Below are 27,395 nucleotides of genomic sequence, written 5' to 3' on the forward strand. Positions count from 1 at the left end.
GTCTTCCTCAGTTTCTTTCAGAAGTGTTCTGTAGTTTTTAGGGTATAGATCCTTTACCTCTTTGGTTAAGTTTATTCCTATGTATCTTATGCTTTTCAGTGCAATTGTAAATGGGATTGACTCCTTCGTTTCTCTTTCTTCAGTTTCATTGTTAGTATGTAGAAATGCCACTGATTTCTGGGCATGTATTTGTATCCTGCCCCACTGCTGAATTGCCGTATGAGTTCTAGCAATCTTGGGGTGGAGTCTTTTGGGTGTTCTATGTACAGTATCATGTCACCTGCAGAGAGGGGGAGTTTGACTTCTGCTTTGCCAATTTGAATGCCTTTTATGTTTTTGTTGTCTTATTGCTAAGGCTAGGACTTCTAGTACTATGTCGAATAGTATTGGTGAGAGTAGACATCCCTGTCGTGTTCCTGATCTTAGGGGAAAGCCTCCCAGTGTTTTCCCATTGAGAATAATATTTGTTGTGGGGTTTTCTTAGATGGCTTTTAAGATGTTCAGGAATGTTCCCTCTATCTCTGCACTCTGAAGAGTTTTAATCAGGAATGGTTGCTCTATTTTGTCAAACGCTTTCTCTGCATCTATTGAGATGATCATATGGTTCTTGTTTTTTCTCTTGTTGATATGATCAATCACATTGATGGCTTTACGAGTGTTGAGCCAACCTTGCATCTCAGGGATAAATCCCACTTCGTCATGGTGAATAATCTTCTTAATGTACTGTTGGATCCTATTGGCTAGTATCTTGTTGAGAATTTTTGCATCCATGTTCATCAGGGATATTGGCCTATAATTCTCCTTTTTGGTGGGGTCTTTGTCTGGTTTTGGAATTAAGGTCATGCTGTCCTCATAGAACGAGTTTGGAAGTATTTCATCCTATCTTTCGGAACATCTTTAATAGAATATGTATTGTTTCTTATTTAAACGTTTGATAGAATTCCCCTGGGAAGCCATCTGGCCCTGGACTTTTGTGTCTTGGGAGGTTTTTGACGACTGCTTCAATATCCTCCCTGGTTATTGCTCTGTTCAAGTTTTCGGTTTCTTCCTCTTCCAGTTTTGGTAGTTTGTCATTTTCCAGAAATGTTTACATTTCTTTAGATTGCCTAATTTATTGGCATATACCTACCTGCTCATAATGCATTTTTAAAATCATTTGTATTTCCTTGGTATTGGTGTTGATCTCTCCTTTTTCATTCATGATTTTATTAATTTGGGGTTTTTCTCTCTTTTTTTTAAATAATGCTGGCCAATGATTTATCTATGTTATTAATTCTTTCAAAAACCAAATCCTGGTTTTGTTTATCTGTTGCACACTTCTTCTGGTCTCTATTTCATTGAGTTCTGCGCGAATCTTTATTAACTCTCTTCTTCTGCTAGGTGTAAGTTTTATTTGCTGTTCTTTCTCCAATTCCTTTAGGTGCCCAGTTAGCTTGTGTTTTGAGTTCTTTCTAGTTATTTTGTGGGATGCTTGTATTGTGATGTATTTCCTTCTCAGGACTGCTTTTGCTGGATCCCAAAGATTTTAAACTGTTGTATCTTCATTCTCTTTAGTTTCCATGAATCTTTTTAATTCTCTAATTTCCTGGTTGGTCCTTTCATCTTTTAGCAGGATGCTCTTTAACCTCCACATTTTTGAAATTCTTTCAAATTTATTCTTGTGATTGAGTTCTAGTTTATGCATTATGGTCTGAAAATATGCAGGGTACAACCCCAGTTTCTTGGTATCGGTTGAGACCTGATTTTTGACCCAGTATGTTGTCTATTCTGGAGAAATTTCCATATGTACTTGAGAAGAATGTGTATTCAGTTGCATTTCAATGTAAAGTTCTGTAAATATCTGTGAAATCCATCTGGTCCAGTGTATCATTTCAAGGTCTTGTTTCTTTGGAGATTTTGTGCTTAGAATATCTGCCTTTTACAGAAAGCGCTGTGTTGAAGTCTCAGTATAAGTGTATTATTGTCCAAGTATGTGTTAACTTTGGTTATTAATTGATAAATTTGGCAGCTCCCACATTAAGGGCATAAATATTGAAGATTGTTAGGTCCTCTTGTTGGATAGATCCTTGAAGTATGATAGAATGTTCCTCTTCATCTCTTACTACAGTCTTTGGGATCAACTTTAATTTATCTGATATGAGAATTGCTACCCATGCTTTCTTTGTAGAACCATTTGAATGGTAAATGGTTCTCCAACCTTTCATTTTCAGGCTGTTGGTGTCCTTAGGTCAAAAATGAGTCTCTTGTAGATAGCAAATAGTTAAGTCTTGCCTTTTTATCCAGTCTGAACCCCTGAACCTTGATGTGATCATAAAGCCCATTCACGTTCAGAGTTACTATAGAAAGATATGAATTTGGGGATCCCTGGGTGGCACATCAGTTTGGCACCTGCCTTTGGCCCAGGGTGCGATCCTGGAGACCCGGGATCAAATCCCACGTTGGCCTCCTGGTGCATCGAGCCTGCTTCTCCCTCTGCCTATGTCTCTGCCTCTCTCTCTCTCTGTGACTATCATAAATTTAAAAAAAAATTAAAAAAAGAAATATATGAATTTTGGGGATCCCTGTGTGGCTCAGCAGTTTAGTGCCTGCCTTTGGCCCAGGGTATGATCCTGGAGTCCCCGGATCAAGTCCTACATCAGGCTCCCTGCATGGAGCCTGCTCATCCCTTTACCTGTGTCTCTGCCTCTCTCTGTCTCTCTCTCTGTCTCTGTGTGTGTGTGTGTGTGTGTGTCATGAATAAATAAACAAAATCTTAAAAAAAAGAAAGAAAGATATGAATTTAGTGTCATCATAATACCTATTCAGTCCCTGTTTTTTGGATTGTTTCTTTGGACTTCCTCTTTCTTTCACAGAGTCCCCCTTAATGTTTCTTGTAGAGCTGGTTTGATGGTCACATATTCTTTCAGTTTCTGCGTATCTTGGAAGCTCTTTATCTCTCCTATTCTGAATGAGAGCCTTGCCAGATAAAGTATTCTTGGCTGCAGGTTCTTCTCATCTAGGACCGTGAATATATCTTGCCAGACCTTTCTGGCCTGCCAGGTCTCTGTGGAGAGGTTTCCTGTTAATCTAATATTTCTCCCCGTATAAGTTAGGGATCTTTTGTCTCTTGCTGCTTTAGAGTTTTCTCTTTATCTTTGGAATTTGCAAATTTCACTATTAAATGTCAAGGTGTTGAACTTTTTTTTTTTCATTTTAGGGGGGGATCTCTCTGTCTCCTGGATCTGAATGCCTGTTTCCCTCTCCAACTTAGGTAAGTTCTCAGCTATGATTTGTTCAAATATGCTTTCTGTTCCTCTTTCCCTTTTGGTGCTCTCTGGAACCCCAATTAGATGTAGATTTTTTCCTTCTGAGGTTGTCATTTATTTCCCTTAACCTTTCCTCATGATCTTTTAATTTTTTTTCTCGTTTTGTCCTCAGCTTCTTTCCTTGCTATCAACTGGTCTTCTATGTCACTCACTCTTTCTTCTACCTCATTAACCCTCATCATTAGGACCTCCAGGTTGAATTGCATCTCATTTAATTTATTTTTAATTTCGGCCTGATTAGATCTAAATTCTGCAGTCATGACATCTCTTGAATCCTTTATGCTTTTTTCCAGAGCCACCAATAAGTTTATAATTGTGCTTCTGAATTCGCTTTCTGACATCGAATTTTAATCCAAATTCTGTAACTCTGTGGGACAGAGTACTATTTCTGATTCTTTCTTTTGTGTTGAGTTCTTCTTTCTAGTTATTTTGCTCAGTGCAGAGTGGTTAAAAACAAGTTGTACTTGAAAAATGAAGGGAAAAAAAAAGGAAAATTCAGGAAAAAAAAACAAGAACAAAAAAAAAAAAAAGAACAAAAACAAAGAAACAAAAAGAACGAAAACCAAAACCAAAACCAAAACCAAACTAAAAAAACAAGGAGGGGTATCCTCTGGTTCTGTATAATGTAAGTCCCTCAACTTCCCCTGGAGCTTTCCATCACTGCTTGGTCAAGAACTTGGGAAGATCTTCCCCTGTCCTTCCAGCTGGTCTTCTGGGGGAGGGGCCTGCTGTGCTGATGGTCAGGTGTGTGCACCTGGGGGAGCTGCCCAGTCCCCTGCCGGGTGCATGGCTCAGTGGGAGCTGTTTATCCTGGTGAAGCCCCCCTTCCCTGGCATCCCGACCCTCCCAGGGACAGGGTGACACCAGGAGGAACAACAACACTGGCGGCATCCAGCTCTCTAGCCCTGGAGTCAGCTCCCTCAGTAACCACCGCAGCTTCCAGTCCGCTGTGCCCTGGATGCTCCGGGGGGCGGGGGTCGCTGATCTGCATGGCTTGGGGGCACCCGGTGGCAGGAGCGTCCTCACTGTCTTGTGGCCTCCCGGCCTCCGCCTGTCCCAAGGGGAGCACAGAATCCTGGGCTCTGTCTTGCAGCGCCCTGGGATCCAGGGCCTGTGCTGCTGGAATTGCTCTCCATGGGCCGCACAGCCCCCTTCGCTTGTGGCCGCCTCTTGAGCTGTTCCCAAGGCCCTTCCGGGTGTGCACCCCAGCCCTTTATGGAGCTCGCCCCGCTGGGTTTAGCCGCTGTCCCCTGAGGCGCACTTCCTCTCTTGGTGAGATTGGAACCTGGGTGTTCCACTGCCCCTCCTGGGATCCTGCACGAGTTCTCTGTGAGCGCCTTTCAGTCTGGGAAGAATCCAGTGCAGATTTTTGAATTTCCTGCTTCTTCGGGGCTGGGCTTTCCTGTCCTGGAGGCTTTCACAGCCTGGCCTTAGCCGAGCCCCTTGCGGGGACCTGTCCCCCACTGGATTCTTTTTTATTTTTTTTTCCCATCTTCCTACCTTGTTAGAAGCCCGAACTCTTCTCTCTGTAGCGTTCCAGCTGTTCTCTCTTTAAATCTCAGGCCAAATTCGTAGGTTTTCAAGATGATTTGAAAATTATCTAGGTAACTTGGTCAGGACAGGTGACTTGGGGACCCTACTCTTTTGCCATCTTGCCCCCAATCTGTATTCTTATATTCAAGGCGGTTGAAAGAATTTCAGATTAGAATTGACTTCTTCCATAGAGAACAATTTATCTGGAACTATTAAGTTTGGAGTAAGTGAAGCAGTTACTTGAATCTTTAGATTTCGAATTTAGGCAATTATATAGGCATATTATTTCAGTGTCAGTCAAATGGTGAAAAGATTTAGGGGAGTCTAGGTAAAAACAGCTGACTTCCTAGTATCAACTTTACTATGTTTCTGAATACTGTATGACAACTGGCACGATATAATAAATAGGTAAAAATAAATGATATGAAATGTTAAGTGTCAAGTTAGCAAATCCTGTGGCTCAGAATATATGCCAAAGCAGTGAATAGAGTATGGTAGTCTAGGCAATGCTATGCCTTTATCCTTTAGGGATCTGCAGTTCAGGAAGGGAAAAGGAAATTAGAAAAAACAATCTACAAATATAAATGGCAGAAACGTATACATATGTGCAAAGAAATAGAGATAAGTGTTAAGTAACCTGTACTATAAAGAAAGAAACTCTTAGTAGTTTACAGATTATCCATGCTCATTTGGATAGTTTCCATTTCCTTTTTTTTACTGCTTATAGTTAATACTGTTACTTAAGCATCCCCACATTTGCAAGTGAAAAGAGAAGGGCAAACTTGAATTAGTCCATTTTAACTGTTCTGGTAATCATCAGGTTGGGTAAGGAAAGAAGTTTAAAATAATAACTTATATGGTGATTTGAGTTTTCTTTACATTCCCGTTTTCTCAAGGTATCATTGCTATCACAAAATTTAGTTGTATCCAGCCACATGGTAATACAGAAAAGAAACATTGACTGGCTTAGGCTAGACTCCCATCCCTACCCCCACCCCAAGAAAGATTTATGTTTCATATATCTGAAAATTTTAGATTGCTTTGACAAACTAATGGAACTCCTGCTTCAAGTTGTCCCAATTTAGAGAAACTGATAATATCAACCAATTTAAATTTTATTAACATTAGACTCTCTTCTGCCCTTTCAAGTAAGTACTTGTCCTGTGACCTTCTGAACTTGAGGGATAGAGGTACAGCTACAAATAACCATCATATTTTCATTAGAGTTCTCAGTGAGAATTTGTAGGTACTTTTCATGCTATAACATTCTTTAATAATGCAGGTTTTAAATCAGGCTGCTACAAGTCTAATCTTGGTTCTAGCACTTACTAGCTATGAGACCTTGGATATTTTACTTAATCTTCCTGAGACTGAGTTTCTTCTTCTATCAAATGGGGAAATTAATAGTATCTACTTCGTGGAGTAGTGAGAATTAAATGAAATAAACCATGTAAACTACTTGGAACAGTACCTGTTTATGGTGAATACTCAATTTACTGTTCAATATTCACCATGAACAGTGAATGATAGCCAAAGAGTATTCCATTTGAACCTGGAGGCAAGGAATGAGATTATAAGAGAATGATCATATATAAACTCAACTTTCAGAAATGAGAACTGAGATACAGAGATGTCATATTATTTGTTGAGAGAATTCAGCAAGTAAATGGATGGGCCAGGCCTTCAACTCTAATGATAATGAATTCCAATGATGATTTGCTGCATGTATGAAGTTAATATAGTCTGCCTGTTGAATTTTTCTGAGATATTTTACCTGCCTTCATTAAACCATATCTTTTTCAGTGTTCTTCCTGGAATTGAAATCTGTTTTATCTTTCCCTGAGGATGAATACTGAGTCATTTTTTCACATGGTTGTTCAAATTAGGCCAGTCATGGAAATGACCCTTTGATTCTGGCATAATAAAGTAATGCTAATACAAATTTTTAGTCTGTGATGCTTCTGAGCACAGCTTACTATTGTTTGCAATAAGCATCATAATTTAGTTATTATAACAAGTCTATATGCTCTGGTATTTGATTTTTTAGGAAATATATGTATATAGTCATTTCTAATGTGAAAAGAGATGTGACCCATGTAAATGAACCCAGCTTTAGTAAATAACCGTGATGCTTTTAGCTATTTCATAGCCAGTATATTCATACATACACATTACATCAAATTATCTGTTCCGTTTTTTGAAATAAATTTTAAAAATTATGTTAGGGTGACAGGGTACAGAAGGTAGTGATTGAACCATTCATTCATTTAAAACCATTTAAGGCTATTTAAAGCCATGCATAAATAGATGTTGTTTTTTTTAACTGTGTTCTCTGGCAAAAAAAAAAAAAAAAAGACAAGGAATTCCTGCTGGTATTTTGCTTCCTATGTTTAGGGCCTTATCTTTTATAAGCTGTTAGATAGATGACACATTTTAGACTACAAATGGATACACAGTGCATTGCTTTAAGAAGCATCTTATGATCCTCTAATATAAAATATATCACTTTAACACTGAAATATAGCTAAAATTATAAGGAATATGTGAAAGGTGCAGTCCAATCTCACTTTGAAAGTCTATTATATGAATGGCATTCCATTTACACTCTGGCCAGGTATGAACAATATTGATTTTAGATGTTTAGTGCTGAAAAACACTGACTTAAGAGATCTTGTCAAAGGTTTCTACGAAATTCATATTGCGAGACATTTGTTAAAGAGAAACTAGGTCTTGTAGGGAGAAGATATGTGGCAAACCTTATTTTGGGGGTATATTTTCATAGGAGTCATATCACACAGATAGAAATAAACTACTATCCAAATTAGCTTTGGTTTATGTAAGAGGACTCCTTGAATAGAAGAACTGGAATTTTCAGTGCTCCTAGGACATTTTGGTTACATCACGTACAGCCACATCTTATCACATCTGAACACACATTATAGGGCAAAATTTATTGTTAAGGATGACTCAAGGAAGTTGCTAGTGAGTATCCAAAACTTACCAAATGTATTTTCTTAGAAAATGCTTAGTTGAATTTGGTATATAATGGTTTTCTACATAGGGTTTCTCAAAACATTAACACTGGCACTATAAACAATAGCATTATTTTGTTCATGGCTTCTTCAGTAGGGCAAAGTGCTAAAGGGGCAGAACTAGTTCTTCTTATGGCCTTTGCTCTTTTCTTTAGACTATTAGACTTTTCAAGCAACTTCAGAAATAATTCAGTAGAGCTCCTTCCTATTAATCAAGAAATAATCATAACATGGACTCTTGATTAAGACTCAGTCATATCACCTCAATACCCCATTATAGTCAACAAACTGTTCTGTGTACCATCTGTAAATAACTTGTACTCGTTGTACAAGTGCCAGATATTTATTTCAAACTTCATATGTGGGATCCCTGGGTGGCGCAGCGGTTTGGCGCCTGCCTTTGGCTCAGGGCGCGATCCTGGAGACCCGGGATCGAATCCCACATCAGGCTCCCGGTGCATGGAGCCTGCTTCTCCCTCCGCCTGTGTCTCTGCCTCTCTCTCTCTCTCTCTCTGTGACTATCATAAATAAATAAAAAAAAAAATTAAAAAAAAATTTAAAAAAAAAAAAAAAAAAACTTCATATGTGATTGAATAAATTTACCACTTCATATATTTCCTAGCCCTGTCTACTAAGAGAGCCTAGTGCAGTGATACCTTGATAGGATTCTAGGGCTAATGCAGGGGATATACAAAATGATTCTTGAGCATCTTAGTCAGAAATCAGGGACTGCTTAAGAAACAATGTGATGAGTAGGGGATGGGACAAATCGATGATGGATATTAAGAAGGACACTTGTGTTGAGCACTGGGTATTATATGTAAGTGATGAATAACTAAATACCACTCCTAAAACCAATATTATACTATATTAACTAACTAGAATTTCAATAAAAATTTGAAACAAAAAAGAAACAAAATGATGAGGGTATGTCAAAAGGACACTGGAGCAAACTAAAAGAGCTCACAAAGGCCAAAACTAGAACTATTTCAGCAACAAAATAAAGTGGCACTGAAATACTACCTAAACTGTAAAATCAATACTCTTGATCCATACTGATACAAATAAGTGAAAAAACAAACCCGTGGTTATGAATGGACAAATCTCCTACACACATAAATTTCAAATAACTTATGTAGATAGATACTTCTCCATCAAGGAGGTGGAGCATCTCTATTCCTTTTGTGTGGACTGCACAAAGTGACTTCCTTCCAAAGAGTACAGTATGTAAAAGGAGGGTAATCTTAAAGTGGAGAAATATGACAAACACTACCTTAGTCGGGTGATCAATGCATGTACCCTTGATATATGATGTAATAAGAATGGTACCTTACCTGTGTTCTTTCTTCTAAGAACTTAAACCTAACTACAACATGAGAAAAACATCAGAGAAACACAAATTGAAGTGGATTTCAATAATTTCTGATCAGTACTCCTCAAAACATTCAAGGTCATCAAAACCAAGGAAATTCTGAGAAACTTTCATAATCATGTGGCACCTGGGAGACATGAATTTCTAAATGTAGCATGATATCCTGGTTGGATTCCTGGGATAGAAAAAAGACATTAGTTTAAAACTAAGGAAATTTGAATAAATAATAGACTTTAGTTGATATGAATATGTCAGTATTGGCTCATCAGTTATGACAAGTGTTCCATATTAATGTAAGATGTTAAATAAGGGAAACTGGGTACAGAGGACACAGGGATTGCAACTTTTCTGTGAATCTAAAAGTATTCTAAAATACAAATTTTGTTTTAATAAACCATTTCACACAAAATTGATTATTAAAGACATAAATGTAACACCTGAAAACATAAAACTTTTAAAGGAAAACATGAGCAGTAATCCTTTGAATATTGGCCTTAGCAACATTTCTCTGAAGATGTCTTCTCAGGCAAGGGAAACAAAAGCAAAAATATACTATTGTAATTATATAAAAAATAATTTTTCAAAGTGAAGAAAACCATCTACAAAATGAAAAGGCAACCTACTGAATGGGAGAAGACATTTGACAATGATATATCCAATAAGGGGTTTATCTGCAAAATATATAAAGAATTTATACAACTCAACTCACACACACAAAAATAAAAACAATCTGATTTAAAATAGGCAGAACTGCATAGACATTTTTTCCAAAGAAAATGTACAGATGACCAAATGACACATGAAAGGATGCATGGCATCACTAGTCATCAGGAAAATGTAAATCAAAGCCATAATAAGATATCACTTCATACCAGTCAGAATGGCTACTATTAAAAAAAACAAAGAAATAACAAGTGTTGGCAAGGACGTAGAGAAAAAGGAACCCTTGTGCACTGTTGATGGGAATGTAGATTTCTGCAGCCACTATGGAAAACAGTATGGAGGTCCCACAAAAAATTAAAAATAAAAATACCCTATGATCCTATAATTACACTGTTGGGTGTTTCACCCAAAGAAGACAAAAATACTAATTTGAAAAGATACATGCACCCCTGTTTATTGTAGCATTATTTACAAAAACCAACATATGAAAGCAACATAAGAGTCCATTGATATATTAATGGATTAACAAGGTGTGTGTATCTGTAAAATGAGGTATCACTCAGCCATAAAACTGAAACCTTGTCATTCATGACAACATACATAGATGGACTTAGAGGTTATTAATCTTAAGTTAATTAAGTGAGACATAGAAAGACAAATACTGTATGATTTCACTTACATGTGGAATCCAAAAAAAAAAAAACAACAACGAAACAAATTAGTAAAAAACCAAACCGATTCATAAATACAGAGAACAAGCTGATGGTTGCCAGAGAAGAGAGTATAAGGGGATGGGCAAAAGGGGGACTAAGAGGTACAAACTTCCACTTGTAAAATGAAAAGTCATGGAGATGAAAAGTACAGCATAGGAAAATAGTCAATAAAATTGTAATAACTTTGTATAATTATAAATGGTATCTACACTTATTGTGAGCATTGCATAATGTATAGAATTGTTGAATCACTGAAACTAATTGTTGAATCATCTGAAACTAATATAATATTGTGTGTCAACTATACTTCAATAAAAAAATCCTTTCCAAACCAGAATTCATAATGTATATAACTATATTATGGTATGTTATATTAAATTGAATTTTTAAATAAAAATATTAAAAAGCATTTACTTCATTGGCGTAAATGCTAAACAGTAATGATGATTTGTTTTTCTAAATATAAAATACAAAATATGTTACTATATTAAGATAAATAAGAGGGTGAAACATTCATTTTTTAGACAGCTAAAATTTATGCTTACAAATTCTACCCTCGGGATCCCTGGGTGGCGCAGCGGTTTAGCGCCTGCCTTTGGCCCCGGGGCGCGATCCTGGAGACCTGGGATCGAATCCCATGTCGGGCTCCCGGTGCATGGAGGCTGCTTCTCCCTCTGCCTGTGTCTCTGCCTCTCTCTCTCTCTCTCTCTCTCTCTGTGTGACCATCATAAACAAATAAAAATTTAAAAAAAAGAAATTCTACCCTCTCATAACCATTCTCTTCTATTTTATCTCTTGCAGTATTTTGTTGCTGCTGTAAGTTTTTTGGTATAGTCCTTAACATGGTAGAGACTGATATTTTATTATTTGGCAGTTCTATAAAGGGAATAAAGAGGCAGTATTTCAAATACTGCACCTTTCCTTTAGAATAAAAAATGTTTCATGACACAAGTATGCTAGAGGGAATTCACAGCAGGAAAATGGTTTCAACAGAGCTTTCTATCAGGTTGATCCCAGTTAAAATAAGGCAATAATTCCTCTCTCAAAATAGTCATATTAATAATTAAAACATAATGCATTCATGCTTGAGTTTTATTGAGAAGAAAGGCTATCATGTTGCATACACTTGCTAGAGTTAGATGTTTTCAAGAAATTGTGAAGCATCATTAAATTGCTCCATAAACCCTCTGAGTCTTATTTGCCTGTGAATTAGATTGTTGGGTGGTTGTTCTGTGTATCATTCAGTGTGAAATGGCAAAACATACTGTGATAATTTAAGGTATTGTTAGAATATACGTGCAGACTTACTTGTTTTTTATAATTTAGTAAATTGATTACTATCTTAATTCCTTTAGGTAGCTTTATAAAAAGCATGTTATTTGAACTCAGTTTAACTAGTGTGAGCAAAGAACAATAAGCTTCTTTTTATAGAAACCTCATCAAAATGTCCGGACCTTTGCAGAAGAGTTGAGTGCTTCAGATTAAGTCTCAGATTGATTACCAACTAACTTAAAAAGGTTTTTCAACTGAAGTGCATTTGTCTGTGAGAATTCTTCTGCAGTTAGACATATCACTGAAAATTCAATGAAACTAATTTTAAAATACAGTAAGTCTCTAAAATAACTAGCATTGGTGATATTTACAATATAGACTACATTGTGAAAAATTAAAATATGCCTTTAATTAACTAAAATTCATACTGACTTTTACCAGAATATGTTAAGTGAAAAATAGTACAGATCCAATCACTTTTAAGAAGGAGAAAATTATATGATGACTGATCTTCAATAATGTAATAATGTCAATATTTTGCATTGTATTTGGCTTTTTCTTTTTACCTCAGGGCCGTAGCATCTGCTGTTCCTTCTGCTATTCAGTTAGCTTTGGCTTATTATCCATATCCTGTTCAACTCTTTCATCTGGCTATCTCTGATTTATCCATCATGTCTCAGATTATATGGTAGGATTCCAGAATTGACCTTTCATTCTGAATTATGTCCCTCATTATAGCTTTCATTAGCATCCTGTACTTTTCTTTCATCATTCTAATCATGGTTATAATTATATACTCTTTTTTATATTTGTGTAATGGTTATTACTTTACTAGACCATAATCTCCATTTCATATAACATAGTTTCTGGTACATAATAGAACATCAAAAGAGAATTGTTTATGTTGCAAAATAATTGATTGATGGTTATTTTTATTTCATTATTTTACTTTTTATTTTTTTATTTCAAGTTTTTATTTAAACTCTAGTTAGTTACTATATATGGCAAAATTGAATTCAGATGTAGAATTTAATGATTCTTCCCTTACATATAATACCACTGCTCATCCCAAGTGCGTTCTTTAATACCTGTCACCCATTTAACCCATCCCCGACTCACTTCCCTCCACCAACCCTGTTTGTTCTCTACAGTTGAATCTCTTATGATTTGCTTCTCTCTCTGTTTTTTTTTCCCTTCCCTGTGTTTATCTGTCTGTTTCTTAAATTCCACATAAGTGAAATTATTTGGCATTTCCTTTCTCTAACTACCTATTTCACTTATCATAATATACTATAGCTCCTTCCATGTCATTGTAAATTTCAGATTTCATTTTTTTAAAGATCTTATTTATTCATGAGAGACACAGAGAGAGAGAGAGAGGCAGAGACACAGGCAGAGGGAGAAGTAGGCTCCATGCAGGGAGCCTGACGTGGGACTCGATCCTGGGTCTCCAGGATCAGGCACTGGGCTGAAGGTGGCGCTAAACTGCTGAGCCACCTGGGCTGCCCTCAGACTTCATTCCTCAGTTGATGGAAATTTGGGGTCTTTCCATAATTTGACTATTGTTGATAATGCTGCTATAAACATCCTGGTGCATGTGCCCTTTCTAATCATCATGTTTGTATCATTTGGGTAAATACCTAGTAGTGCAATTATCAGATTGTAGGATAGTTCTATTTTTACCTTCTTGAGGAACCTACATATGGTTTTCCAGAGTGGCTGCACCAATTTACATTCCCACCAACAGTGTAAGAGGTTTCCCCTTTCTCTGTATCCTTGCCAACATGTGTGGTTCCCTGAGTTGTTAATTTTAGCGTTCTGATTAAGTGTGAGTTGGTAATTCATTGTAGTTTTGATTTCTATTTCCTTGAGGATCAGTGATGTTGAGCATCTTTTCATGTGTCTGTTACCCATTTGGATGTCTTCTTTGGAAAAACCTCTATTCATGTCTTCTGCCCATTTCCTAACTTGATTATTTGATTTTTGGGTATTGTGTTTGATAAGTTCTTATACATTTTGGCTACTAACCCTTAATCAGATATGTAATGTGCAAATATCTTCTCCCATTCTGAAAGCTGCCTTTTAATTTTGTTGATTTTTTCTTTGCTGTGCAGAAGCTTTTTATCTTGATGAAGTGCCAAAAGTTCATTTTTTTTTCTTTTCTTTCCCTTGCCTCTGGAGACATGACCAGTAAGAAATTTCTATGGGCAATGTCAAAAATGTTGCTGGCTGAATTCTCCTCTAGGATTTTTATTGTTTCCTGTCTCATATTTAGGTCTTAAAATCCATTTTGAATGTATTTTTGTGTATGGTGTAAGAAAGTGTTTCAGGTTCATTCTTTTTCATGTTGCTGTCTAGTTTTTCCAACACCATTTGTTGAAGAGACTATCTTTTCTCCATTGGTATTCTTTCCTGCTTTTTGAAGTTCAGTTGACCATATAGTTGTGGGCCCATTTATGGGTTTTCTGTTCAGTTATATTTATCTATATGTCTGGTTTTCTGCCAGTACCGTACTGTCATAACTACAGCTTTGTAATATAGATTGAAATCTGGATTCTTCATGCATCCAACTTTGCTTTTCTTTTGCAAGATTGCTTTGGGTGTTTGGGGTCTGTTGTGCTTCCATACAAACTTTTAGGATTGTTTGTTCTAGGTCTGTGAAAAATGCTAGTGGTATTTTGATAGAGATTGCATTAAATATGTAGATTTCTTTGGATAGTATAGTTATTTTAATAATGTTTGTTCTTCTAATACATTAGCATGGAATGTTTCCAGTTTTTGTGTCCTCTTAAATTTCTTTCATAAGTGTTCTATAGTTTTCAGAACACAGATCCTTCACCTTCTTGGTTTAGTTAGGTTTATTATTAGTGGTCTTATGTTTTTCATGCAGTTTGAAGTGGTATCAATTCCTTGAGCTCTCTTTCTGCTGCTTTATTATTGGCATATAGAAAGGCAACAGATTTCTGTACATTGATTTTGTATTCTGAAACTTTGCTGAATTGGTATGCTCTAGCAATTTTTGGGAGAAGTCTTTCAAGTTTTCCACATAGAGTATCGTGTCATCTGCAAATTGTGAAAGTTGACTTCTTCCTTGCTCATTTGGATGTCTTTTGTTTCTTTTTGTTGTCTGATTACTGAAATTGTGACTTCTAGTACTATGTTAAATAGTGATGATGGGAGTGAACATCCTTGTTTTGTTCCTGATGTTAGAGGAAAAGCTCTCAGTTTTACCCTATTGAAGATGGTATTAGTTGTGGGTCTTTTTTATATGGCCTTTATGATGTTGAGGTATGCTCACTCTGTCCCTACTTTGTTGAGGTTTTTATCCAGAAAGGAAGCTGTATTTTGTCAGATGCTTTTTCTGCAACTACTGAGAGTATCATGTGTTTCGTATACTTTCTTATATCAATGTGGTGTATCATGTTGTTTTGTGAATCTTGAACCAATGCTGCAGCCCAGGAGTAAATCCCACTTGATCTTGGTGAATAAATCTTATAATGTACTGTTGAGTTCGATTTGCTAGTATCTTGTTGAGACTTTTTGTATCCATGTTCATCATGGTTATTGCCCTGTAATTCTCTTTTTTAGGGGGTCTTTGCCTGGTTTTGGAATCAAGGTAATGCTAGACTCATAGAAGGAGTCTGGAAGTTTTCCTTCCATTTCTATTTTTTTTTTGGGGGGGGCAGTTTCAGAAGAATAGGTGTTAATTCTTCTTTAAATGTTTGGTAAAATTCCCCTGGAAAGCCATCTGGCCCTGGACTTTTATTTATTAGGAGATTCAGATGTGTATGTGGTGTGCACTATGCTCCTATGTTTTGGCTGCTGTTTTCCTCATGTTTGTCCTCTGCAGAGTTTCTCCTTGCTTGCAGTGGGCAGTGTTTGAACCTTGTCCACTGCATGGCAAGTTTTAACTAGGTATGTTTTAGTCAGCTTGTTAAAAGTGGCTAGATCATACTTCCCCTAAAGCTGAAGTTTTGCAGCACTCTGGTAAGTAGACTTGATGAGTGCAGAGGCTTATGCTGTTCTTCTGGGGGAGAATCCTGCTGCTACTCTGACTCTCAGGCACATTTGCCCTAGTAAAAAAGAACCTGAAGAATGCAGTGAGGTGGAGTTTGGTGTAAGCAGCTCAAGCCTCCACTGTGGGAACTGTTCTGTTCACTGAAGTCCTGTGCTGATGGGGAGGGGAAAAAATTTTATCAGCCATGTCTGTCATTCCCAGATCGGGGAGTAGTTCATGCCTGCCACTGTTCAGGAAGCCCTTTCAGAAAAGTGAAAAATTTCCCCTTGTGTGTCCCAACATCCCTCAGATCCCTGCCTTTACCCTATGTGTGTCCAAGCCATCTGTCCACATGGTACCACAGTACTCCTGTATTTTTATGTGAGGCATACTAGCTGTGTTTCAAAACTCCAAACTTTAGGGACCTTGTGTGTCACTGCCTGTACTGATCCTTTTGGGAAGGATCCTGCTGCATTGTGGCTGGTGCTGATTTGTCCCAAAAGGGCAGTTGCATGAACATGTAGGACCTTGGAGTTTATGTTAAAGTGTAGCAAAAATCTGGTGCCTAGAATACCTGCCCTCATCAGCTGCCTCTGCGCCTATGCTAATACATAGAGCAGCCCAGTGGTGTCCATCAGTGCTTTTGTCCCCAGAGAAGTAGTGCCACCTATCCCAAATGCATTCCAAGAAGGGGAACCATCTGTCCCAGTGGGTCCCAGTGGGGGTCCCCAGACCATGCTGTCCACTACTAGCTTTCTGTTCTCCTCCACTGGAGCACCTCTACACCTGCCAGGCTCTACTCTGGCAATGGCACGGACTTCTAAAACTTCAGACTTTGAGCTCTGCTGCTTGTAAAAACTTATGATTATCAGTACCTCACCCTTTTTTCCCCATCAGTAGTTTGGGGAAATGTTTTTCTTGTGCAATGCCCTGTGTGCACACCTGACTCCCCCTCCCCTTCTTTCTTCTTCATCAGGGCTCACACCCCTCTATAGCACCAGCAATTCTTTTCTACCCCAAATCCCATATCCACACCACCTATCTTCCATGATGTGGCCTTTTCCCTCCCTCTAGTTGTGTATTTTGTTCTTTCATCCCCCAGGTTGATTTCCTAGGTATTCAGAATGATTTGATATTTGTCTCTCTGTGTTCCAGGGATGAGGCAAGTGTATGGTCCTCCTACTACTCTGCCATCTTAACTCCTATCCAAGTCAAAAGGGAATTATTTTGAGGATGACTGAACATTTAGTTATTATAATAACTCAGATTATCAGCAGGACTGTCACAACTTGTATCTAATCTCTATACAAAATTAGCATACTTTTCATGGAGATACAGAGAATCAAGTTTTTTCCTGGAATAGAAACAAAATATTTTAAATTCAAAAGCAAAGATTGACTAAGAGACTGTGTTGGTGTTGCTTTTTCTTTTTACTCAGTGTGCAGTTTTGAAGGCTTCCTGAACTTTTCTGGTGTCAGCACCCTCTCCTATTCCCTTCTGCAGTTTTCAAAACTTTAGCTATTGGTCTCAAAACTTACCTGGACCTGCCTTACATTTAACAGATGACCTTGGCACCTACCACTGAGTGAAAATGAAGGCCAGTATGTGAGAACTACTTCAACTTTTTCTCTTTCATTTCTCCCTCCACAAAAAAAAGCCCTGTACTCATAGCGTTTATTTATTCTTTGCTTTTGTTCTTGCAAAAAGAGACATCTCCTACCTGTGACTTTGAGTCCTCTCTGCTTTCTCAATGGTTTTGCCACATTAGTTATTCCCCTCTTTTATATCTGCTTAAAACTCTTTCATTATCCTCCATTCTTCTTGTTCCCTATGAATATGTTTAAATTCCATAAGTAACAAAAACAAAAAAATCATTCCTTTAATTCTGTATCCTTCATGATACTTAACATCTTATCCCTTTACTTTTCTTCTAAAATTAATCTGTACACGTATACCCTGTATCTCTACCTTCTCACCTCCCATTTAGTTTTTAAAGTCTTTAACTTGTGGTGGTCTGGCCTCTACCCTCACTACTTAATTAGCAAAGGTTACTTGCATTAGCAAAGTTTACTAATGATTTCCTCATAGCCAGATGTAATGGATATTTTAAGATTTTATCTTACTTGATCCACCTGCTGTATTTTTTTAAGGATTTCATTTATTTATTTATTCATAAGATACATACAGAGAGAGGCAGAGACATAGGTAGAGGGATAAGAAGGGTCCCTACAGGGAACCTGATGCAGAACTCGATCCCAGGACCCCAGCATCATGACCTGAGCCAAAGGCAGATGCTCAGCCATTGAGCCACCCAGGCACCCCCCATTTGCTGTATTTAATATTGTTGTCCATGATATCTTTTCTTTTTTTCTGGATTATTTAAAGGTAAAGATGATACCTACTTATTGTAGAAAATGTAAACATTATAGAAAAACATACAAAAGGAAATAATACCTCCCCAATATGCAGAGTTAACTAAAACTAATATTTACATTTGATGAACTATTCACTCAACAGCATGTTATGGATATCTATTCCATTATATATGTATAGTATAATTCATATAACCTGTTTGTTATGTTTTTTGAATTTTTATTTTTATATTTTAAAGACTTTATTCACTCATGAGAGACAGAGAGAGAGGCAGTGACATAGGCAGAGGGAAAAGTAGGCTCCCCACAAGGAGCCTGACATGGGACTTGATCCCGGACCCCAGGATCAAGACCTGAGCCCAAGGCAGGTGCTCAACCCCTGAGCCACCCAGGCGTCCCTGTTTTTTGAATTTTTAAAAAGATTTTATGTATTCATTTACATAATTTTTTAATGTAAAAAGTGCATGTGAGCAGAGGGAGGGGCTGAGGGAGAGGGAAAAAGAATCTCAAGCAGACTCCACATTCAATGTAGAGCTCGACATGGGACTCAGTCCCTTGATCCTGAGATCATGACCTTAGCCAAATTCAAGAGTTAGATGCTTAAATGACTGAGCCACCCAGCTCCCCAAACTTATTTGTTATTAATGGACATTTAGTTTTCTTCGCAAACTTTCGATATATAAAAATTGCTCAAATTAAATTCATGAACATAAACCTTTGAGAATTGTTGTCCTCACTCTGAAGCTTTATTCTCCTTTCTTGTGTTTCTGTAACTCTTACTTTTTTTCCTGATAACAATCTAACTCTTACCATACTAGCTAATTTTCCGAAGTATTATTTATAGGCTTCCCTCTCTCTGGTAATCTCTTGAATATTGTTTTTTTTTAATTTTTATTTATTTATGATAGTCACAGAGAGATAGAGAGAGGCAGAGACACAGGCAGAGGGAGAAGCAGGTTCCATGCACCGGGAGCCCGACGTGGGATTCGATCCCGGGTCTCCAGGATCACGCCCTGGGCCAAAGGCAGGCACCAAACCGCTGCGCCACCCAGGGATCCCTCTCTTGAATATTGTTAAATTGGATCCAATGCTCAAGCATTTTTTCATTTGAAATCCTCCCCAAGGTAGTTTAATTTTCTATCATGTCTTTATCCTTCACTCAGTGACTGCCAATTCTATATATCTCACTCAGGTTACATTCCAGAGCACCAATACCCATACATATAATTTACATACGTGCAGCTACATCCAGAATTCTCATAGGCACTTCAAACTATATGAACCCAATACTGAATGTAGATATTTCCATAACCTGTGGCATTTCCTATATTATCTAGTCATTGGCATTGCCTATTACTTACATATAGTCCCCTCTTTTATCTAAAATGCTGCTGATTTTAGTTTAGACCCTTTCATTTGTTGTCTGCATTAATACTTAAGTGATATCATTGCCTTCATTCTTACTTGCATGTAATCTAACTTCCGTGGTGTAAGAGATTTTTTTCTTAAACATTCAAACATGAGCATATCATTCTCCTGTATAAAATAGTTATTATCTCCCAATTAACTTCACTTTAAGTCTCATAGAATTAATTTCAGCTTTCTTAGCATCACATCCAAAGTTTTTATGAACTGGGCATTGCCTATCTCTCTAGATGATGTCAGGACTAGGTCTCAAGGAACTGAAGTTAGAATGGATTACTCTATTCTAAGTGTCCAGTAGCGGAAAGAACCAGCAAGTTGAATATGAACTAAAGTTTTTAAGGACTTTGGATGATAAGGTCAAAGAAACAATAATATCTGATAGATCTTTAGATTATTAGTCAGAATGAAAATGACAGAAAGACCTAAGAGGAGCTGGATAGAACTAAAAGATGAGGATAATAATAATCAAGAACACAACAAATCAAAATGCAGGAAACTATCACCAAGATTCACTGTAACATCTATGACATTGAGCTTATGATAAGCAGATATGTTAGGTTGATTTAATGGGTCATAGTCAGGATGGAGACTCACAGGAAAATCTGTGATATACCTGATCATCTTTTTATTTTTTTAAAAGGACTTTGGTAACTTCCTAACAACTATATATTTTAGAGGGGCTCTGTGATCAGGCTGTTTCCTGTCTTTGCAGCCTCACCTCCAGCCACTGCATTCTTGACATTTAGGGTCCATCAAAAATAAACACATTGTGCTCTTTCATATCCTTGTGTTTATTTTCACATTTTTTTCTCTTCCTGGAATGTTCTTCATGTCTTCATTTACAGGGTGAACTTTTATTCTTTAAAATCCTGTACAGGACTGACAAAAAGATGGTGGAAGAGTAGGGTCCCCAAGTCACCTGTCCCCACCAACTTACCTAGATAACTTTCAAATCATCCTGAAAACCTACGAATTTGGCCTGAGATTTAAAGAGAGAACAGCTGGAATGCTACAGTGAGAAGAGTTCGCACTTCTACCAAGGTAGGAAGATGGAAAACAATAAAGAAATAAAGCATCCAAGAGGGAAGGGCCCCCCACGAGGAGCCAGGCTAAGGCAAGTGCCCCCAGGACAGGAAAGCCCAGTCCTGGAGAAGCAGAAACTGTACCAAGCTTCCCAGACAGAAAGACACACCCAGGGAATTCAGGCAGGATCCCAGGAGGGGCAGGGATGCCCTCAGGCTCCCAGGGGCACTAACAGAGGAACTCCACTCTGGAGGAGAGCGTGCCACACAGCAAGGCCCGAGCTCCCTAAAGGGGCTGGAACTCACACCCAGCTGGGCCCCAGGAGCAGCTCTGGCTGCGGCTCAGGCAGCAGCTCCACGTGGAGGGGGCTGTGCAGTCCTGGGAACGCAGTCCCAGTGGCGCAGGCACTGGAGGCAAGGGCGCCAGGGGACACAGCCCAAGATCAGGCGCTCCCCCTGGGACAGGCAGAGGCCAGGAGAGCCCAATACAGTGAGGAAGCTCCTGCCGCTGGGAGGCCCCGAGCTGTGCAGATGGGTATCCCCACACCCCAAGAGCATCCAGGCCCCTGCGGACTGGAAGCTGTGGTAGTTACTGTGGGAGCTGACTCTAGAGCTGGAGAGCTGGCCGTCACCACTGTTGATCTTCTTCCTGGTGTCACCTTGTACCTGGGACTGAGCAGGGGCCTCACAGGATAAATAGTTCCCACTGAGCCGTGCACCTGGCAGGGGACTGGGCAGCTCGCCAAGGTGCACACACCTGAGAATCAGCACAGAGGGCCCCTCTCCCAGAAGACCAGCTCGAAGGACAGGGGAAAAGCAAGTTATTGACCAAGCATCGCTGAAAAGTTCCAGGGGAAGTCGAGGGATTTACAGTATATAGAATCAGAGGATACTCCCCCTTGTTTTTTTTTTTTTGTTTGTTTGTTTGTTCCCCCTCTTTTTTTCCTCTCCTTTTCTCATTTTTTCCAGTACAACTTGTTTTTGGCCACACTGCACTGAGCAAAAGACTGGAAGGAAGAACTCACCACAAAAGAAAGAATCAGAAGCAGTACTCTCTCCCACAGAGGTACAAAATTTGGATTACAACTCAATGTCAGAAAACCAATTCAAAAGCACAATTATAAAGCTACTGGTGGCTCTAGAAAAAAGCATAAAAGATTCAAGAGACTTCATGACTGCAGAATTTAGACCTCATCAGGCCGAAATTCAAAATCAATTAAATGAGATGCAATCCGAACTGAAGGTCTTAATGACGAGGGTTAATGAGGTAGAAGACCAAGGGAGTAACATAGAAGACAAGTTGATGGCAAGGAAGGAAGCCAAAGAAAAAAGGGAAAAATAATTAAAAGATCATGAGGAAAGATTAAGGGAAATAAATGACAGCCTCAGAAGGAAAAAATCTACATTTAATTGGAGTTCCAGAGGGTGCCGAAAAACAAAGGACCAGAAAGTGTATTTGACCAAATCATAGCTGAGAACTTCCCTAAATTGGGAAGGGAAACAGGCATTCAGATCCAGGAGATATATCCCCCCTCCTAAAATCAATAAAAACCACTCAAAAACTTAACATTCAAGAGTGAAACGTAAAATTCCAAAGATAAAGAGAAGATCCTTAAAGCAGCAAGAGACAAGAGATCCCTATCCTTTATGGGGAGAAGTATTAGGATAACAGGAGACCTCTCCACAGAGACCTGGCAGGCCAGAAAGGGTTAGCAGGATATATTCAGGGTCCTAAATGACAAGAACCTGCAACCAAGAATACTTTTTCCAGCAAGGCTCTCATTCAGAATAGGAGAGATAAAGAGCTTCCAAGATAGGCAGGAACAGAAAGAATCTGTGACCACCAAACCAGCTCTGCAAGAAATATTAAGGGGGACTCTGTAAAAGAAAGGGGAAGTCCAAGGAAACAATCCACAAAAACAGGGACTGAATAGGTATCATGATGACACTAATTTTGTATCTTTCAATAGTAACTCTGAAGGTGAATGGGCTTAATTACCCCATCAAAAGGCGCAGGGTTTCAGACTGATTAAGAAAGCAAGACCATCTATTTGCTGTCTACAAGAGACTCATTTTAAACAGAAGGACACCTTGGGCCTGAAAATGAAAGGTTGGAGAACCATTTACCATTCAATGGTCCTCAAAAGAAAGCAGGGGTAGCCATCCTTATATTAGACAAATTAAAGTTTATCCCAAAGTCTATAGTGAGAGATGAAGAGGAACACTATATCATACTTCAAGGATCTATCCAATAAGAGGACCTAACAATCATGAATATTTATGCCCCGAAGGTGGGAGCTGCCAAATATATCAATCGATTAATAACCAAAGCTAAGATATACTCAGATAATAATACACTTATACTTGGTGACTTGAACACAGGGCTTTCTATAATCGACACATCTTCTAAGCACAACATCTCCAAAGAAACAAGAGCTTTAATGATACCCTGAACTACATGTATTTCACAGATATCTACAGAACTTTACATCCAAACCCAACTGAATACACATTCTTCTCAAGTGCACATGGAACTTTCTCCAGAATAGACCACATACAGTGTGACAAATCATGTCTTAACCAATACCAAAAGATTGGGATCGTCCCCTGCATATTTTCAGACCATAATGCTTTGAAACTAGAACGAAATCACAAGAAGAAGTTTGGAAGGATTTCAAATATGTGGAGGTTAAAGAGCATCCTGATAAAAGATGAAAGGGTCAACCAGGAAATTAGAGAAGACTTAGAAAGATTCATGGAAACCAGTGAGAATGAAGACAAAACTGTTCAAAATCTTTGAGATACAGCAAAAGCAGTCCTGAGGGGGAAATACATTGCAATACAAGCATCCATCCAAAAACTGGAAAGAACTCAAATACAAAAGCTAACCTTGCACCTAAAAGAACTGGAGAAAAACAGCAAAGAGATCCTATACCCAGCAGAAGAAGATAATTAATAAAGATTCGAGCAGAACTCCATGAAATCGAGACCAGAAGAACTGTGGAACAGACCAACAAAACCAGGAGTTGGTTCTTTGAAAGAATTAATAAGATAGATAAACCATTAGCCAGCCTTATTTAAAAGAAGAGAGAGAAGACTCAAATTAATAAAATTATGAATGAGAATGGACAGATGGCTACCCATACCAAGGAGATAAAAATGATTTTAACAACTTATTATGAGCAGCTATACGCCAGTAAATTAAGCAATCTGGAAGAAATGGGGGCATTTCTGGAAAACCACAAACTGCCAAAACTGTAACAAGAAGAAATAGAAAACCTGAACAGGCCAAAAACAAGGGAGGAAATTGAAGCAGTCATCCAAAACCTCCCAAGACACAAAAGTCTAGGGCCAGAAGGCTTCCCTGAAGAATTCTATCAAACGTTTAAAGAAGAAACCATACCTATTCTACTAAAGCTGTTTGGAAAGATAGAAAGAGATGGAGTGTTTCCAAACTTGTTCTAATAGGCCAGCATCACCTTAATTCCAAAACCAGACAACTACTCCACCAAAAAGAAGAATTATAGGCCAATATCCCTGATGAACACAGATGCAAAAAAACTCAATAAGATACTAGCCCATAGGATCTAACAGTACATTAAGAAGATTATTCGGGCAGCCCCGGTGCCGCAGTGGTTTGGAGACACCTGCAGCCGGGGGAGTGATCCTGGAGACCTGGGATCGAGTCCCGGATTGGGCTCCCTGCATGGAGCCTGCTTCTCCCTCTCACTCTGCCTGTCTCTCTCTCTCTCTCTCTCTCTCTCTCTGTCTATGAATAAATAAATAAAAAAAGAAGATTATTCACCATGACCAAGAGGGATTTATCCCTGAGTTGCAAGGTTGGCTCAACACTTGTAAAGCCATCAATGTGATAGATCATATCAACAACAGAAAAAACAAGAACCATATGATCCTATCATTACATGTAGAGAAAGGATTTGACAAAATACAGCATCCATTCCTGATCAAAACTCTTCAGAGTGCAGGGATAGAGGGAACATTCCTCAGCATCTTAAAAGCCATCTACGAAAAGCCCACAGCAAATATCATTCTCAATGGGGAAACACTGGGAGCCTTTCCCCTAAGATCAGGAACACGACAGGGATATCCACTCTCACCACTGCTATTCAACATAGTAGTAGAAGTCCTAGCCTCCGCAATCAGGCAACAAAAAGAAATACAAGGCATTCAAATGGGAAAAGAAGAAATCAAACTCTCCCTCTTTGCAGATGACATCATACTGTATATAGAAAATCCAAAAGACTCCACCCCAAGATTGCTACAACTCACATGGCAATGAACTAGGGGTGGTGGAAGGGGAGGACAGTAGGGAGTGCGGGTGAATCAGTGACAGGCGCTGAGGGGGGCACTTGACGGGATGAGCACTGGGTGTTATTCTGTATGTTGGCAAATTGAACACCAATAAAAAGTAAATTTATTATTAATAAAAAATTTTAAAAAAAAACAAGTTTTTTTTAAATTTTATGATAGTCAGAGAGAGAGAGAGAGAGATAGAGAGAGAGAGAGAGAGGCAGAGACATAGGCAGAGGGAGAAGCAGGCTCCATGCACCGGGAGCCCGATGTGAGATTCGATCCCGGGTCTCCAGGATCGCACCCTGGGCCAAAGGCAGGCGCCAAACCGCTGCACCACCCAGGGATCCCAGAAACAAGGTTATCAAATAAGAGACTGATGTAAAGAGATAATAGAGTGTTATGTTAGGTGTTCAAGGCTTGGAGTCAGGCTGCTTTGGTTTAAATCCTAATTTGGCCATTTATTAACTGTTACTTTATGCAAATTAGTCAAATTCTCTAAGCCCAGTTTATTCAACAGTGAAATAGAAATAATAATAGAATCAACCTCATAGGATTAGTCTAGAGATTTAATAAGATAATCCACTGCAAAACACTAAGCAGTCCCTGGCAGATAATAACATTTAATCAATACTAGAGATTAATAATCCAAGTGAGAGATGATAGTGCCTGGACTAAATTGATGACAATATATTTGGAGAGAAGTGAATGCGTATGGAACCTATTGTGAAGTCTTAAAAAGCAGTTATACTAATGGATTAGATGTGAGATTGAGGGAGAGAATTTTTCAGGTATGATTCCTAGGTTTCTGTCAGAGCGGAGTGGATTATGCTGCACTTTTTTAAATTGGAGGAGATCTGCCTCACATAGAATTTAGCTATAGAAATTTATCTTTTTATACTGTATAAGGCCAAATGAAGGAAAGAAAAATATCATATAATATAAAAGGAAGTATTTATTTAAAATTTATATAAGTCAGAACCTTATATGGGGTATATAAAATCCATTGTTATATTCATACAACAATATCTAAAGTATGCAAAAGTCTTAAATGTGTATATTCTTTGTTCCCAAGGTCTAAAATTTTAAAAATTTCTACTGTACTATATGATAGTGAACAATTAAGCCAATGTGTTTTGCTGTATATATATTAAAGGTGTTTTGTAACCATTTCCTTCTGCTTCCCTAACAGAATGGGGCCTGCTTGATATATCAGCAGGTGAAGAACCAAAGAAGAGTTTATCTTTATTCTTCTTAGCATTGAGAGTCTGCTCTTGGATCCATTAGGCACAATGGGGAAGCGGGATAATCGAATTTCCTATATGAATCCTATAGCAATGGCCAGATGGAGGGGCCCAACTCAGTCTACAGGCCCAACAATACAAGATTATCTGAATCGGCCAAGGCCTACCTGGGAAGAAGTGAAGAAACAATTAGAAAATAAAAAGAAAGGCTCCAAGGCATTAGCTGAATTTGAAGAAAAAATGAATGAGAATTGGAAAAAAGAATTAGAAAAAAGCAGAGAGAAATTATTGAGTGAAAATGAGAGGTCTTCTAAGAAAAGGGAAAAAAAGAAAAAGAAAAAGAAGAAATCTTGTCGATCTTCATCTTCTTCATCAAGCTCTGATTCTTCAAGCAGTTCAGATTCTGAGAATGAGGAAAAGAAACAAGGAAAAAAGAGAAAGAAAAAGAAGAACCATTCATACAAATCATCAGAAAGCTCTACATATGAATCTGGATCAGAGAGCAAGGAATCTGTAAAAAAGAAAAAGAAGTCAAAAGATGAAACAGAGAAAGAAAAGTATATTAGAAGTCTCAGCAAAAAAAGAAAGAAGACTTATCCTGAAGATAAACCTTTGTCTTCAGAATCCTCATCAGAATCAGATTATGAAGAGGAAGTGCAAGCAAAAAAGAAGAGAAGACATGAAGAGCGAGAAAAAGCAACAGAAAAAGCAAAGAAGAAGAAGAAGAAGAGGAAGAAGAAACAGCACAAGAAACATAGTAAGAAGAAGAAAAAGAAGTCGGGTTCAAGTCACAAGTCAGGATAACAAGAAAAAAGTTAAGATTTTCCTATTTTAAAAAGCAAGGATTTAAGAAAACTTCAACTGTGAATGTTAAGTCATATTTACCAAAATGCATGTATTTCCCTGTGCTAGTAGAATTATACCTGGACTGAGTGCCAGTCATATGCCACTGTGCCAGAAAGGGCCATAATCATTGCCTGCAGCATAAATATATAATTTTGTTTGTTTTTGTGTTTTTCCTTCCAGTTGTTGATTCTTCTGAGAGCTAAAATCCTGTTATTCATATTAGTGGTTAAAACATTTGGAATTGACTTAAATGTTTTAGATAATTTTGACCCCCCAAATATATCTAAT

General features: G+C 38.1%; 1 protein-coding gene across 1 annotated transcript; it reads left to right on the forward strand.

Annotated features, from left to right (window-relative positions):
- The first annotated feature begins 3,214 nt into the window (after positions 1 to 3,214).
- On the forward strand, positions 3,215 to 27,395 carry FAM133A (family with sequence similarity 133 member A). Its single transcript, XM_041742069.1, has 2 exons — positions 3,215 to 3,250; positions 26,210 to 27,395. Exon 2 carries the CDS (start codon positions 26,310 to 26,312, stop codon positions 27,063 to 27,065), a length of 756 nt encoding a protein of 251 aa, XP_041598003.1. The 5' UTR covers positions 3,215 to 3,250; positions 26,210 to 26,309; the 3' UTR covers positions 27,066 to 27,395.

The sequence above is a fragment of the Vulpes lagopus genome, chromosome X (assembly GCF_018345385.1).
Source record: "Vulpes lagopus strain Blue_001 chromosome X, ASM1834538v1, whole genome shotgun sequence".
NCBI lineage: Eukaryota > Metazoa > Chordata > Mammalia > Carnivora > Canidae > Vulpes > Vulpes lagopus.

Bases quoted from the DNA above. Each gene is read 5' to 3' on its own strand.
- FAM133A (XM_041742069.1), top strand. From the start codon at position 26,310: ATGGGGAAGCGGGATAATCGAATTTCCTATATGAATCCTATAGCAATG.